Here is a 16,123-nt window from a genome sequence, read left to right on the forward strand (position 1 = left end):
AAAAATATTGGATCGAAAAGATGATGCATGTGAATAAGACTGTGGGGGGGGGGGACTGACAACATGGGGAGAGCATGCAAACTCCACACACATGTGACACAGGCGGAGACTCAAACCTGGGTCTCAGAGGTGTGAGGCAACAGTGCTAACCACTGGACCACCATGCCGCCCCGTACAAAAACATGCTGAGGCTAATTGGAGTTACTAAATTCCCCGTAGGTGTGCATGTGTGAGTGACTGGTGTGTGAGTGTGCCCTGCAATGGGCTGGCCCCCCATCCTGGGTTGTTCCCTGCCTCGTGCCCATTACTTCCGGGATAGGCTCCGGACCCCCCGCGACCCAGTAGGATAAGCGGTTTGGAAAATGGATGGATGGATGAACAGGGCATTATTTTAAACATTAGGCTCCTTTTCATTTAAGGTAAATTCCACCCCAATAACTTACAGGTAGGGCCCATCAACTTTGTTCAAAAATGGGTTCCAGTAAAAGGTTTTAAAGAAATTAAGCTGAAGGGAACTCTGGTTTAAAGGACAGACATTTTTATTTATAAAACTAAAATAACTCTCTGCAGGGAAACGGAAAATCTACGCAACATACACAGAATTCACATACAATATGCCAAAAATCGAATAAAAGTTACACATTCTTCATGAAATGCTTCTGTTTTTACAATTGGTTTCAATCTCCTTGCAACACTTGGGACACTCTTGGAACAATCCTCCAGAAGCAGTCATTTTTTTAACAGCAGTGTAGAGTTTAAAATGGTTAAATAATTATAATAATAATAATAAAATTACTTGGGGATTAAAAAGTATAGCAATTGAAAACTTCCTTACACAGAAACGACAATGTTGTACTTCAACAGGAGGAATGGCAGTGATGGCCAAATGAAGCTTCTTGAACCATTTGCTGTATTATTTAACCTCCCTAGGTGGTGCTGTTGGGTTGTTTCAGAACATGCTTTGAGCCCTTTTTTGGACAGACAGCACCATCTAGTGGGGTCAGAAAATACAGCAAGGGGTTCATTCAGCTTCATTTGGCCACCACTAGATGGCGCCAGGGTCCATCTACACACTGCAGCAATTGCTGACTGCCTTCTTCCCATCTGCTATGCTGAGTTTCACCTTGGGCTCAGATTTCCGCCTCATCCTCTCATCCTTTTTCACTTCCCTGTGGGGGTGGGCGTATTGCATTAAAGAATACATTAACCTTCCCATCAAAATGTGCAGCCAAACGTGTGCAGAACATTTTGGAACATTACCAACCTGGCGAGATGAAGGACGGCCTCTACCACATTGGTGCCCTCCTTGGCACTTGTCTCACAGAAGAGGGCACTGTACGCCTACGGTTGGCAAGGTAGTTGATCACTGCACACCCTTGCTGAATGTTCATCATTCAGATCCGGGATAAGGGAGGGTGACTCACCATAGCTAGCTTTTCTCCATTCAGTCTGCTAACACTGCCACCTGCTGGTTGCTCAACCCTCAGGTCCACCTTGTTTCCAACTATACACAAGGGCAGCAGCTCACCTGTAGCATCCTGAGATGAGAGAACAGGCCATCATTGATCTGGCATTCACCGAGTTAGTGGTTATAAGGTTATATCCCCAGCTAGATGATAAAACCAAAGATGTACAATTCATTTTTACAAACTAAATTTTGTGAAAGCACATGTACTCCAAGACCAACAGCATTACGATGACTTAAACATGAAAGCTTTAGAAGTTATAGTGACATCTCTGTACAAACTGGAATTTCTCTTTAATGTTAGCTATGATTTTTAATAATCAATCGCAACCTTTAAGGGTCTCCTGAAAACCTACGCGAATTTGGTCCACCCACTCCCGGATGTGGAGGAAGCTGGACTCTGATGTAACATCATACAGCAGGAGAACTCCATGGGCTTTGCGGAAGTACGACCGTGCAATACTGCGAAACCTACCGACGGAGAGCAGAGAATTAGTTACTTTGACACTCTCATTGGTCCAATGCAGTCATGCATACGATTCTTGCCCACCATGGCTCTGAGACTAGGGAGCTGTGCTGGCAATCAGAAGGTTGCCAGTTCAATTCCCATGAATGCCAGGAGTGAGTCTACTCCTTTGGGCCATTGAGCAAGGCCCTTAACCTGCAATTGCTTCATCCATGGTTTGATGTTAATCAACCCTGCAAGGAGGTCCTCTAACCCCAACTTAACCCCAACTTAACCCCAACTTAACCCCAACTTAACCCCAACTTAACCCCAACTTAACCCCAACTTAACTGGTGGCCCCTTATACCTAGAAGAAAAAAAAACAACAACACACTGTTGTGGCGCTGAGGTATCACCCGCCCCAGGGATGCACTCGGGTTCTCATTCCTGAAGTGGTTCGTCGTGTGGTGGGTACGGCAACATATCGTATCAGCAAGCGCTCCCTACCTTCGCTCCTCCTTATACCACGCACCTCTCTTGTCCGGCAGTGTCCCAGATCTGCAGAGTAGTCTTCTCCCCATCAACCAGCATCCTCTTCATTTGGAAATCTACTCCTAAAGACCAGAGGATCACACTGCTTGGTAAGGAAACTAAACATTAGGTTTGCTGGATAAGTGTGTGGATTCAGATCTCACCTAGTGTGGTTTGAATGTCTCCTCTGAATTCATTCTTGCACAGCCTCAGTAAGAAGCTGGACTTCCCAGACCCGGCATCTCCAGCCAGGACCACTCTGTACGTAGGGCCTGTCACCTCACCATCGGGGATGTCCTTCTCGGCATGCTGTCAACACAAATACTGCTCACTTGCAGCAAATGCAAAAATCCCACACAATAACTCCCTCAGTATCCAGCCTCACAAAAATATCGAAGCATAAACCAATCAGATATAATACAAGACCACAGCTTATCCGTGCAGTTAGTTATGTAGATGCTTATCGCCATGCCAACAACTAGGGCTATATTCGTGGTCAGAGCATATAGGTATTAAACCAAAATAAGGAACAAATATTGAAGAAGCTTCATAAATAAATATAAAACGTTATAAACCAGGGGTGGTGAACCTGATCTATGGAGAGCCGATGTGGGTTTTTGGCATGACAGTGGGTCTCCAGGACTGGAGTTGAGAATCACTGCTTAATTATTGGCTAATTGAGAGGTCATCCCAAAAACCCGCACACACACCGGCTCTCAGTGGGTCAGGTTCCCCACCCCTTTTATACACAGTTAAAACAAACAAATATCTAAAAAGAGCCTCTGGCTTGACTACTAAAACTCTCTTTGAAAGAGTCTATAAAATGGTGATGCCGGCTAAGGGCGGTAAAAGGAGGACAATACAATAAAATATGCTTAAAGAATTAAAGTACAGCAATGTAAAAACACTTAGAATCATCTGAAAACCCAGAACAATAATACTGGCTTATTGCTTCGGTACATACAATTACTTAATATTCAATAGATCAGTGGTTCTCGACCCAAGCAAGGACATATTTTTGTTCTGTATACCACCATCTGCATGTCTCAGCCAGGAAATCAAGGACTGAGAGAAGGAACCAGGTAAGTAAGGGAAACAGAACAAAAACGTAGACCAGCTGTGGAGCACCTAAAGGCTGGGCTCAGAACCAAGGAACTCATGAAATTATGTTCAAGTGTCTTGGACAGTAGCACTACAGTAGGGAGGACCATTCCTGGGATTCATGACCCAGATGGTTCTCGTCCATGCTTTTAACAGCTAAGGTTTATGTGGCCCCTTATATCTAGAACCAGCTGACTTGAAGGGAGTATTGAGGTATGTTGGTACTGGAGTGTAGCGTCACTACTGCTGCCAGGACTCTCTCACCCGCGCGGGGAAGGCAGAAAGGCGCCTGCGGATGGATGAGGCGATGGAGCCGCACCGGCTGACTGCTGCTGAAATCCCCATCTCTGACTTCAATTCAGACACCTACAGCAAGGAGTAGAGTACCTTAAACCTGGCTGTATGTTCATGTGAACATCTGGGCACATCGGCAGGGTGGGGAAATACCTCAGCGTCGGAGAACGCGCAGGAGTAGCTGTGGTGCACCGTCTCCATGGACTCCCGGCTGTCGTCACTGTCGTACGAGCTGGCTGCCGTCTCCGTGGTGATGGACACACCACTGTCCAAGTATTTATCTGCCCAGGAAGCCACGTGGGAGTACCTGGCCTTACCGGGGTCACTTTCGATGCTCTCATCTACAGAACTTGGGAAGCAAGTGCGTAAAGCCATAACTGACCGGAGATCCACATGAAAACAGGGAAGGACCAAGAAAGCAGAGAGTCAAAAATGGCCACCTGATGCGTTTCAGCGTACTCTGTCGAATGGGCTTCAACCTTCTGGATGAACTCTCTTTCCTGGAAGACTGAAGAATACTCATTTAGAAGTAGCGCTGGTAGAAAAAGAAAAGTAGCAGCGTTTCCAGTGACGGAGACCCATACCTTCCTATTATTTACAAGTATGTTCTGGGCCAAGGTAGAGCGCAAGCCGTCATTGCTGTCATACAATTTCTTGTTCATTTCCCTCAAAGAGAAAGAAGCATAAAATTAGGGCAGAGTTTATCGTTATAAATTGCCAACAATGACTGCCACCCCCTGAAAAAAATAATTCTTTACGCTTAGTAATAGACAGATCATCCTGGTGACTCACTGGAGAACAGCTATGTGACCGGAATAGGACTGACACTCCATCAACATGGCTTTCAAGTGCTCCGTCTCCCTGTGAGGAAGAGCACTGCGTTACTGCCTCGGGCTCACAAAGCCTGGCGGAGGGAGGCTGCCAGGCAGGGGGGCGCGCAGACAACGCGTTACACTGCTCGGCCTCACCGCTCGTGCTGCAACCTTTCGTCCGAACTCTCATTCTTCAGTCTGTCCATCTCGGCTTGCAGGACGGACACTGTAGTCTGGGTGTGGTTGAGTGAGCTCCGCAGACACTCATTTTCCTTAAGAATAAAGATAAAAACCCCTTCAGGGCAACAATCCAGGAAGCAAAAGGAACCGGTCCTCTCCATACGATCCGATGGGATGCGAATCCACGCAGTACCGCTGTCATCTCCCGGATCTGGCTCCTCAGGCGCTGGACATCCACACTGGGACTGAGCTGCTGGGAGTCGTCCTGGAGCTGGAAGAGTTTCAGGATGTGCTACTAAGCAATTCACTCAAATACACATTTTATAAACATCGCAAACTGCTTTGGCAGCATTAGCCTGGTTTTGTGTGCATAAGGACTCCTTGACAAACAGTGAGTAATAAGTGCTTGATTTTAAGGGATGATGCTTTTAAGGAATGTTGTTTTCATTAAAGGGCTGGACCTGCTGTTGGGTGCTGGACAAGGCAGCTTATCAGCCCTACATCTACAGTGTATCATAGAACTGAGAATTAGAGCTTCTAGAATTAATAAGTTTCTCCCGTCAGTTTAATATTAACAGATTATTGTGCCTAGTTTCGTGAGGATCAGAGAGCATGATCGGTATGTGTCCGTGCGGCAAATAGGTTTAAGAGCTTTACGCAAGGCCCCGACAGGAAAGCCATTCTTCCAAGCACAGGATCCTAACCGATGGATGAGCTTCCAATGACGGGCACAGAACCGCGCATCGGCCACATGACGTCATGCTCTCTTTAGCGAACCCTTTTTGCAGTTCATTTCTTGCCTTTCAAATCCTGGACTGACACCAGAAACAGGTCAGCGACTTGAACTTCTTACCACAGCCAGGCTCAAAAGCTGCTATGGATGGAGAATATATCGGTATCCTGCATTCAGCTAAAATTAACTCTGGACTTACAGGTCCTGCCAGACGTTGGCAAATGGAGGGAATTCTATTATGAAGCATTCAACAGTGACACATTGTCAAAGGTGGGCTGTAGTATCTACATGTGCAGACCGCAGACTGACGCCCTGGAGATAAACAAGGGCAGCAGGCAGTGTGCTTTTGACATGCAGGTTCCTCCCTAAGAAAACAGTATAGTAGTGTGACAACCTCTCAGCCTGTAGCTTCTACAGAGGAGCTCGCTTCCACCTGCCAGCCGTTACCTTCCTCAGCGCGTCGACAGCAGCCTGCACGTCTGCCACTTCGCTCTCATGTTTCTTCTGCATCGCCGCGACAACCGTCTCCAGTTTCAGGTGCTCCTGTTACCATGGCATCCAAATGTAAGGCTTATTCAGTCAACTCCTAAGGAGGCCTTCAAAAAAAAAAAATACTCAAGGCTGCCAGGTCAAATCACTCTGGAGCCTGGACTGCCACGTGTGGAACCCAGGGAACAGGGACAAATCAAACCTTTAATGTGGCGGCTGGGAGTTCCCACGATACCGACCCCCCCCCCCCCCCCCCGAATTCAACCGAGCCCTTCTTTGGCCACATCCTCATTACCATGCTGAAGTGAGTCAAAGCTGATTTGTCGTCTTAATGAAAACACAGAGGGCTGTGTAGATAGAAATTTGATATTTTGAATTCATTCAAGTCACTCTCATATGTGGTCCTAGATTGGATACACATCTGACGTGAATGGGCAGATCGGAATGCATGTGTTTCTTGTTGTTGGAGATGCAACCGACTTGAGCAGAAACATATCAATAAGCACAAGAGTGCCGTTTCGGAGGAGAGATGCGTTCACATTTCACTTGGATACAGGTCACTTGTAATTATGAAGGTGAACTATTAAGCAAATCCAATCTGAGAATTTTTTTTAAACAAACATCGGAATTGGACAATGGGACTAGTAGTGTGAACGTAGCCGTTACATCAGAAAGATGAAGTTTTGTGACACATATTGTGTAACATGAATATCTAAGCTAGGAGTGGCCAATCTTATCCGCAGAGGGCCAGTGTGTGTGCAGGTTGTCGGGATAACCTGTCAAACCCAGGATTCTCCAGCCAATCAGTCCTCTAATGAGTAATATAATTAGGGAGTTGCAGCAAAAACCAGCAGACAATGGCCCTTTCTGGATAAGAATACCCACCCCTGATCTAAGGACTTCCACAAGATCCTATTACACCAAAATAAACCATGACACACGCATTCATAAGGTCATTTCATTTCGTCACCTGTGAAAATAACGCGAGACTCATTCAGCAGGTGAATCCCAAGTCCCTGGCCAGGAGGGTCAGCGCTGAGAAGCGCCGGCTGAGAGACACCATGACTTTATGGCAGCGCTAACGAAGCAGACTGCTGACACATGGTCTCTCACGTCGGATGCCGAGAGCAGCATAACAGTATGGAGGCTCCCTCTTGCTCCTCACCTCCTCACGCACCCTCTGCTCGAGCAGGACAAGCTGCTGCTGCAGGTCCTCTTCCATCTCAGCCAGCTGGCATGCCGTCGCCTCTTCCGCCCTGCTGGCAGCAATGCACCTCGGTACTTGTGTCATAGAAGTGATTTTCTCATCCCGGCCTTCGCGGACCACCAGACAGTGTATGTTTCTGCTCCCTCCCAGAGCTGGGAGGGAGCAAAAATGTGGACTAACTGGGAGGGAGCAAAAATGTGGACTGTCTGCGTGTTCCCCCCCAAGGACCAGGCTGGGAAATACTGTGTCACACTACAGAACACCATGCCTGAGTGCCAACTGAAAATATAATGTCATCAATTCCCCCCCCCCCTTCACTGAAAAGCTTGTGCACGTCCATAACGTAAACTATGCATTAAGGCCTCACACAAGCACCTGAGCCAGATCCAGCTGACGAAAATCACAGCGCAAAACCTCCACCATAAGACACTTTAGTATTCAATAAAGCCTGTGTAATCTCAGCAAAATAATTCCTGAATTCTCGTGTGGAATATGTACCATCCTCCCTAGCAACCAACAGCCAATCAAAAACAGTTTAGAAAAAATATATTCTTGTATGAGGGCAGACTGAATAGACAATGGACTGAAAAAGTCAATGATGTTTAACCCAGTTTCGCAGAACAGGCCCGATACCCAGTGGTGGGTGATGCCACACAATCAGACTCATTCATGCCCAGATAAAAACAGCCTTTGAATGTGAGAAAGTGTACAGGGGCTGTTATGCTGTGACAGAGTTTCAGCCCATTAATGGAGAGTATCGGTGTCTCGTGATCTCCGCCCCCAGCCCTTCGGCCTGGACCCCACACAGCAGCCCCCTTGCTCACCGTCTCAGGCTGTTCATCAGCTGCTGGTTCTCCAGCTGATGCTCCCTCTTCTCACCCACAAGTGCCCTGACCAGCTCCTCGTACTGCTGGAGCAGGGAGGGATCCAAGGCGCAGATCTGCTGATGCAGCTCCCCCATAGCTTCCCGGCTCCTAGGACAAGCAAAAGGTTTGAATCGTTTGGGAAAGAGAACCAATGCTTCTAAGGGTACGCCGGTACCGTATGACAAAGCACGAGTCCCTCACATCTCAAGACAAGGGCAGGACGAATTTGGGCACCTCGGGGGAGAGATGAGAGTTGGCTGTGCATGGATCACAGGTTCTGTTACAGCCGCCGCTCGTGTCGGCCACAAGTTCTCAAGTTTAAATGGTATTAAATTCGAGGAAATCCATTGGTGTAATATACAGGCGGTAACCCACTACTGGCCAACCGTTTCGATACGCCGCTTTCTATAGAACTCCTTTAAAAAGCAGATTTCGGCCCAATGAAATTTACATCAAGTTATGCTACATTACTAGAAAAAAAAGTTTTCATGGCTATACGGGAGCTGTATCCATTAATATGGAATATAATTGCATTAGAGTGTATTTGAAAGCTAGGATAGGCTTTCAGAGAGTAGGCAGCCACCAGCCCACACGGGAATGAAATAACCTACAAGAAATTAATGACATAGCAGTGCTGCCCTTAAACCACAGGACCCAGTTTGTTCGGAATAAATAGGCTCACGTAGGGTATGTATTAAACTACTGGAGAATCATGCCTTTTTTTTTTAATTGTACTTTGTTTATTGTATTTTCACTATTTAAAAAAATATTTTCCAAAGCTGGTTCTCCATTTGTTGTGCACTTTAAGAAAAAAAAACATTTTCTGTTACTTGTGCTTTATAATAAAGTATATATTTACTGAAACTTTGCCCAAATTCTGTCCTGGGTTTTAACTAATTATTATTATTATTATTATTATTAATAATAATAAATAAATAATAATAATAATAATAATAATAATAATAATAAATCACAAAAACACTTAAAGGTAATGAAAATTAATTGACTTTAGCAATTTGATGATGCATCTACCTTAATTATTAAAAAGTATCGATATCGCCAATACTGGCCCTGTATTTACTTGGTATAGGATCGATACCAAATCTTGCATCACACACCACTGCAGGAATCATTACTGTACACGGCTTGCGAACGCGGAGAGGCTGTCCGGACGCATGAACGACCGTCCGCATTAATTAATCCCCGTTCATTATACAGGAAGCGAGTTACACTAGATGCCAATTAGGTTTTTAAATACACATATGTAACATTGTCAATGTTTAACCTTAAATTTAACAAACTATGGAAATGTACTGTTTTACTGATGATTTTGAAATTTTTGGTACATTTAAAACAGCGTAAAAAGTAGGTTTGGGCATGTATGAGATTTATTTTAAGCATAGTAATTAAAGTGAACAAGTCAGACATAGCGCGCACGCACGACCAGTTTCTAGTAAAACAACCATTACGGAAATTCGGTGTCATTTTTATATCAGAATTATAGTCTAGAATTATGTTGCCTACATTGTAATCGTTTTGCCAGAGATTAAACTAAACACTATGCTTTAGTAACATGATTCGGATCGTGACCACCCTCAACAACACCGAAAATCGAAGGATGTGCGGAATATTTAACACAAGAAGCATATGTGAAGGATACATAGGCTATAAGGAAGACATTTTAGATTTTAAAGGAGAGGTTTATTGCGGCGATTTTTGCACCGGCAGAGGAAAATACACGATCGGTGTTGCATTTTAGCCGGAACTTCGCCTACCTTCCCAAATAGACTGTCCCACCATCCAGCTTTTCCTCAAATTCCTCCCAAGCGCTTCTAGGAACCTGCCCCAGTGAGGCGATATCCAGAGTTTCGGAAACCTCATTGTATCTCGACGAAAAGTCGCCAAAGTTAATGCATCCGTCTCCGTCCACGTCAAACTTCTTAAACAAAGCGCCGATCTCTGCGTTGGGAACACTGAGCTCCTTGCAAACGACTGTGAAGTCTTCGTATTCGATCCTGCCCGATTTATTAATGTCGCACGTCGAAAAGAGCCTTTGGAGAGCAGCGACGTCCATCTCTGTCGACTTGGAATTCATGTGCATCAATTTCTTTTTCGGATGTGGGACTCCGCAATTCTTCTTAAAGTGCTTATAAATTGAAGGAAATCTGTGCGTAAATAAGATAGTAACTCTGGAACAGAGAAATGTTTAATTGCGTGATCCCCTATAGGTTTGTTTTAACTGAAGTTATCCACCCATAAATAATTATAATTTATAATTCCGTAACACATCGAAATACAAAACAAAAAATAATGCCACCAACGAACCCACTTTAACTCGTTGTTCTGCTTCATTCACGTGGGTAAACCCTCCATATGAACTTGAATTTCGTAGAATAGGCGTGTCGATCAACCCACCTGTTCTCGTACATTCCTACGGATAGGCTGCGATCACTATAATGGGAAGATATTCATGGCGGAGATTAAGAATGTATCAAATGAGTGAATCCTAATTTAAATCAAAATAGCTAAATTATTAATTACTTTTTTAAAATGTATTTAAATAATATTTCTGCATATGTCTTGAATTATCCTGGTACCCCGACGATACATCTTTGTTGTATAGTTTTAACAGCTTAAGACATATTTATCTGAAATCAATTATCATCACATCTAATACCTGAATATGTTTAATTTATGAGTTTGTATTGTGTACCATTCCATTTCTTCCGCGGTTATATAGCGTATTCTCCAAAGTTTCACACAGTAGTTTTATTCAACAAAGAAGTTTGGCCTAGGGCAAAATTTGTTACAAAATTGACTAGCCTTGCCTATTGTACTTGTATAAATGTGTGAACTAAGGTCGTCGAGGCAGCTTAAAAACGCATTTTCCAATTTTTTGTAATATATTTATAATCAAGTGGGCCAGTATTTTATTGCCCGGTACAATGAACAATTAAATATTATCATCACCGGCAATGACTGCAATCCTGCTTTTTTGAACCCACACCGTTTTTCACGTTTCCATGCAGCATTCCAGTAAATTAACTCCACCCAGCGTCTATACGATACCAGAACCATTATTTTTTTCCCCTGTATTATTAACGAATCCGTAAAAAGAATGATTGGCATGTTCCTTTAATGTTCTTTGTATTTAAATGCTGGTGTGGCGGACCCCTTAAATAACCGTTGTAACAAAATGGTCTGTATGGCCGAATTCACTGTGTTTGCAAAAGGTGTTCAGCCTGTCACATGTATTTCTGGGTGTAGCGATCTCACAGGGAGACTCCACGTAAAAAGTACTTAAACGTACATCTTAAATGTTTTTATCGCTATTCGTCTTGAGTCACGGAACAAAAATACTCTGCCTGAGTGACTTGTGTTTGCTGAATGACCTGTGTGGGAGATTAGGAGTAGGAAGTTCAAAGGGACATTCCCTTAGGAAGGAATGTGAACGGTGTGTGAAAAAGCAGAACGAATGAGCAAGTACAAACGCAGTATTTATGAGGGGGAATTTTTATTTAAAACTTCTAAATTTGTATCGTCTTCTTTCCTTAAATGAGTGAAACTGTCGTTTATTTTGTATCTTATTGTTATTTAATTTGCTTTTGAAACCTGTAGAAGTCTATTAATTCCAGTACTTTACTGTTCTTATGGTTTCTTTTAGTCAAAAGATATTAATTATACACTGAACGTGATATACTACAGCTGGAAATACATAATAGATAACTTTGCAGCTGTTTTTTCTCATTTTGAGACACGTCTCCCCTTTGATGTTTGGGCGGTGGGGGGTGGAGGTTGATTTCAAAGCTACAGCTGTATCCGTATAAAGATGCTCCGTTAAAGTGGTACATCGTCTCTCAGCGACAGTGGTGTTAATCCCTTCCATTTTGCAGTAGTTCTTCTGCCGCCTGTCCCGGATGGGCTTGGTGTTGGTCGCTGGCCAGTGCTTGTTCACCTGCATCATTTCCAGAGAGAGTTTAACAACAGACTGGCTGCCAAGACCCCTTCGGGTGATGAAGTCGTAGACCTCGAAACAGGTGGGCAAAAAAGGCATGAAGACAAACAAGTGTATGCTCAGGGTGAGCTTTGACACTTTCACACCTAGATGAAACGGGAATTCTCATGATGTAACAGGAAGTTGCAAAAAAAAAAGTTCAGGTTGATGTTATGCAAGATATTTATATATACAGTGTATCTCATTTACGTATGTCATCATATTTCTGGCAGGTGGGAGGGACCTGAGGAAAACCTGATGTCACAAATGAAAAGGAAAGGAGCAAAGGCAGGATCACTCAGGTACGAGGTGTCCAACGGCCCACGGTGTGGGTGTGGCCGGGACTGCTCCTTCCAAGAAAGTATGACTGTTCATATACTTAATGACGAAACATAGCTAAAAGTTAGCCCATAGTGGCCAGACATGTATAACAGAAGAAGCCCTGATTAGATAACTTAATTACACAGCATTTTTTTTACAGCCTGACTAACTGAGAAGCAATACATTTGTTTTGACGGTTAATTAAATCTCAGTGAAATTGAATCACATGAAATGTGACTAATCGGGATAATTCCCATGTCAAAGGTAGCTCTTCCGTGCGTGACGCTGCACTGGGCCCAGGCTCATGACGAACTCCTGCAGCAGCTGGTCCAAGCGATCCCACAGGAATCTACAGACCCTCTTGCTGCTGCTGGATCGGCCTGCCAGCTGCTCGATGACTGTGGCAACGTCCTGGGGCTTGATCACGTGATTCTGCAAGGCTGTGTGCAGCAGCCGGCGCACACATGGTATCATCATGGTGAAATGCTATGTTGGCTGTCATTTAAAAAGGATGGAGGACAGCGAGGATAGAGATGGAGCCACTTGCCACTCTCTCCTTCCAGTAGGATGTCTGACTGAGGGCTTTGAGCTTGATGAGCTTCTCTTTGCTGCAGTCTTCTTGCTTGTACATCTCCAACAGGAAGTGTCATTCGGCGTCCTCTCTTTTACGGATGCCCGCTCGGAATATGAGTGCCCACAGCACGCAGGACAGCCAGGATTCAGGTACAGCCAAATGCAGAGAATGCAGACAAAATGCCTTGTAGCCACAAGGTGGCAGTGTAGCACAGAATTAGTAGTTCAAATCTTACAGGTTTGAACCAGCTGCATGCCCAGGAAAAGTGTTTTAAATATTTCTTTTCCATTGTCCTTCAGTTTTGTTTTTTTGTCACTGGAGTTCAACACACTGCAGTTGTGTTAACACTGTACGGTGCAGGGGCGAACTGACAATAAACCAATATGTTTTACTGCCAACCAGGGGAGGGGGCTGTATGTTTCATTTGTTAGTATCCATTCTGTATTCTCCTGACACTTCCTCCCATACAGGTTAGGTCAAGGGTTTCTCCCCAGACTATTCTGTGTGTTTTCCTACTTTCAGAATACTGATCGCGATGAGACTAAGATAATGACAGAATCAGACCTTCAGGCCTAGGATTCTGTGACATTCAATTCTGCCTGTACGCCATTAATAATGATACAAAACATTCAAACAGCGCTTTTCAAAACCCAAAGACAGAATTAGCAACAATCTTGTACATAGTGGGCACTAATCCAAGAGATAGAGATTGCCTGAATGGAGATTGTTCCGATGGGAACTGGAAACAGGTAGGTAGCCATAGATGGTTTGAAAGAGAGGGCATTTACAGGGCAGGTGGTGGACTTGGGGGCACCGAATATATCACATAGCTGAGAGGGATTAAGGGGGGTGAGGCGGAGATACTGCATGGGGACGGTGGGGGCAGAAGACAGGCAGTGAGATGAGACAGGAGGCAGCGGCAGCCAGGGAGCTGGGAATAGTGGAAATTGATCCTGAAAAAGCTATGAATGGGGTCAGGAAGATGGAATGAGGCAGGGTGGGTATTATCCAGGGGGTTTAACCGTGGAAAAACAAGTGTGAGGATTTCGATTTGCACCATTGAGGAGGAAGAACAGGAGTAATTCCAAGCGGCGGAAAGGGGATCTGTAATGGGACAGATGGTCCCAGTAGCAAGGAACGGCAAGACCAGTCATTTCATGGAACCCATTGGGATCAGTATCGGGTGGTTGGGTTGAAATAAATCCAATGATTATTGGTGCTGTGTGGAAGTTTAAAAAGATGCTATTTGCAATAAAAACCAGCAGTGCTCATTAGCTCTTAATATGACACTGAACTGGACTTGAAGCCTTCTGCTACCTGCAAAGGGATTCTACCACTGGCTGGTTTAACTTTCACTACTACAGGGCTGGGGGTACAAATGCAGTTTCCGCTGCAAGTGTTCGGATGCTCTCCCTGGTTCACGTGGCCTGCCTACCATGGTCCAGTGGGTCCCCCCAAAACTGCCTGTGTGTGCTCTCCGATAGACTGGTATCCCATCCAGGCTGGTCCCATGCCCTGTTTCCTGTGCTGCCTTAGGAAGGAGCCAAGCCTCCAGTGGCCCTTACATCAAATGCCAAATAAGCTGGAGTCTCACAGATTCATGGGCACGTGTGTGGGTGTGGTACAAGGCTGGGAGATCATTTTCATCAGATTGCAGAATAAGCATCATTAATCTGCAGCTTATTACGTTTTTTTCCCGAATTTCTTAAAACGCTAAAGCCATTCTTGGAACAAAACTGTCAATTACCAAAATACATTTGTTGATTCAATTACCCATTTGGCAAAACTGAAAACAGCATAGATGTCATTAGGTCTCATCACTTGGGACTGTAGCCCTGAGCATTTTAACCCCGATGCCAATCTACCTTCAAAAGAAATAAAACATGTCGAGCCCCAGGTAAGCCTGACTTAGACCCCGGTTTTTTCAATAGCTAGAAACACCCCCGGTAAACAGTACTCACCCAGTTAGGCGCAATTTGCAGATCTGAGTCACCTCTAATCACCATCCATCGAAATACATTTTACACTGTGATGAACTTTGATGCAAAATGGAAAACACGGGTTGCAAAAGTTAAACACAGCACGCACACAATGCTTATCACTTAAACACAATGACTCCAAAGTGGTAACACATTTCTAAACATGTGAAGAAGCCCACAAGTAACTAGAACAGAGAGCATGTCCCGGATGGGAGTGCGAGTGCCATAGGTCTAGTCGAGTTTCGATGTCAAGGTATGGATGAGTCACAAAAGAAAACTCTTCCCCCTTTAGCTAGCAAAGGGAGAGCATTCTCTGTGATGTAGACGCAGCCCTAAGACCCAACCCTACGACATGATGATGAGGCAGAATGAATATTCTTTCTTGTCTTTGGCTTGGCAGTTGTGGGACATTGTACAGAACTGAAATGTGTCTTTTTTACCTTGTCTTTTGCAGTAACTTTTTTGAAATCCTGAATACTGCTAACATTTTTTTCCTGAAGAACAAATCGTTTTCCCTTATTATAGTCTTCCACAGTTGGGTTCCAATTTTTCAGTTCAACATGCGAAAGACCATGTCCACCAGAAAGTGTTTATTTACATGTCAAGAACACTTTTCACTTGTAGTGGTTGTGCTTTTGGGTTTTTGCTGTGCTGTGTAATGACAGTCAACAATACTGGTTCTGTATTGGCCAGTACGTACTTTTTGAGGTGCAGGTCCGCGAAGGGGGAGTGTGTGGCTGACTGGTGCATTTTGCAAGCTGGTAAATTTTCTTGATTGGGGGGGGGGTGCATTAAAGTAAAATTGGTTTTGTATTTATTGTTTTGAGAAAAAGGAATTCAGGAATTGTGCTTTAGCAATTCAGAAAAACCATATAGTGTAACACTTATTGAATGTAGTCTGTTGAACGTACATTAAATTAAAAACACAAATGAAAATGCTGATAGTTAACACCTTAAGGGAAAATATATTATTTGAATAGTGTACATTTCGGGCGGGGGCGGCATGGTGGTGCAGTGGTTAGCACTGTTGCCTCGTGCCTCTGGGACCCGGGTTCGAGTCTCCGCCTGGCTAGGGCGTCCCTTTCCAAAGCTCAGTAGGTGTCCATGGCGACCAGCTCGCTGTCCCATAACA

The 16,123-nt window shown here is 44.4% G+C and overlaps 1 protein-coding gene across 2 annotated transcripts; it reads right to left on the reverse strand.

Annotated features, from left to right (window-relative positions):
• Positions 1–526: 526 nt before the first annotated feature.
• On the reverse strand, positions 527–10,556 carry zgc:162879 (ras and EF-hand domain-containing protein). 2 transcript variants are annotated; one of them, XM_048972569.1, is made up of 18 exons: positions 10,539–10,556; positions 9,899–10,269; positions 8,082–8,231; positions 7,216–7,306; positions 6,009–6,104; positions 5,022–5,099; positions 4,805–4,920; positions 4,629–4,697; positions 4,421–4,502; positions 4,277–4,344; positions 3,990–4,185; positions 3,807–3,908; positions 2,606–2,750; positions 2,443–2,524; positions 1,822–1,936; positions 1,425–1,538; positions 1,265–1,341; positions 527–1,169 (listed from the first exon to the last, which is right to left on the reverse strand). In XM_048972569.1, exons 2-18 carry the CDS (start codon positions 10,222–10,224, stop codon positions 1,067–1,069), a joined length of 2,010 nt encoding a protein of 669 aa, XP_048828526.1. In that variant the 5' UTR covers positions 10,225–10,269; positions 10,539–10,556; the 3' UTR covers positions 527–1,066. The 2 variants fall into 2 exon arrangements, with proteins under 2 accessions (XP_048828526.1, XP_048828527.1); XM_048972570.1 differs by lacking the exon at positions 10,539–10,556 and adding an exon at positions 10,453–10,480.
• Between the last annotated feature and the right edge of the window lie 5,567 nt (positions 10,557–16,123).

Source organism: Brienomyrus brachyistius, chromosome 13 (genome assembly GCF_023856365.1).
Source record: "Brienomyrus brachyistius isolate T26 chromosome 13, BBRACH_0.4, whole genome shotgun sequence".
Lineage (NCBI taxonomy): Eukaryota > Metazoa > Chordata > Actinopteri > Osteoglossiformes > Mormyridae > Brienomyrus > Brienomyrus brachyistius.

Bases quoted from the DNA above. Each gene is read 5' to 3' on its own strand.
- zgc:162879 (XM_048972569.1), bottom strand. From the start codon at position 10,224: ATGCACATGAATTCCAAGTCGACAGAGATGGACGTCGCTGCTCTCCAA. The intron at 6,105-7,215 runs GTGAGGAGCAAG...CCATGGTAACAG, and splicing joins AGCAGAGGGTGCGTGAGGAG to GAGCACCTGAAACTGGAGAC. The intron at 3,909-3,989 runs GTATTTCCCCAC...TCCTTGCTGTAG, and splicing joins GCGCGTTCTCCGACGCTGAG to GTGTCTGAATTGAAGTCAGA.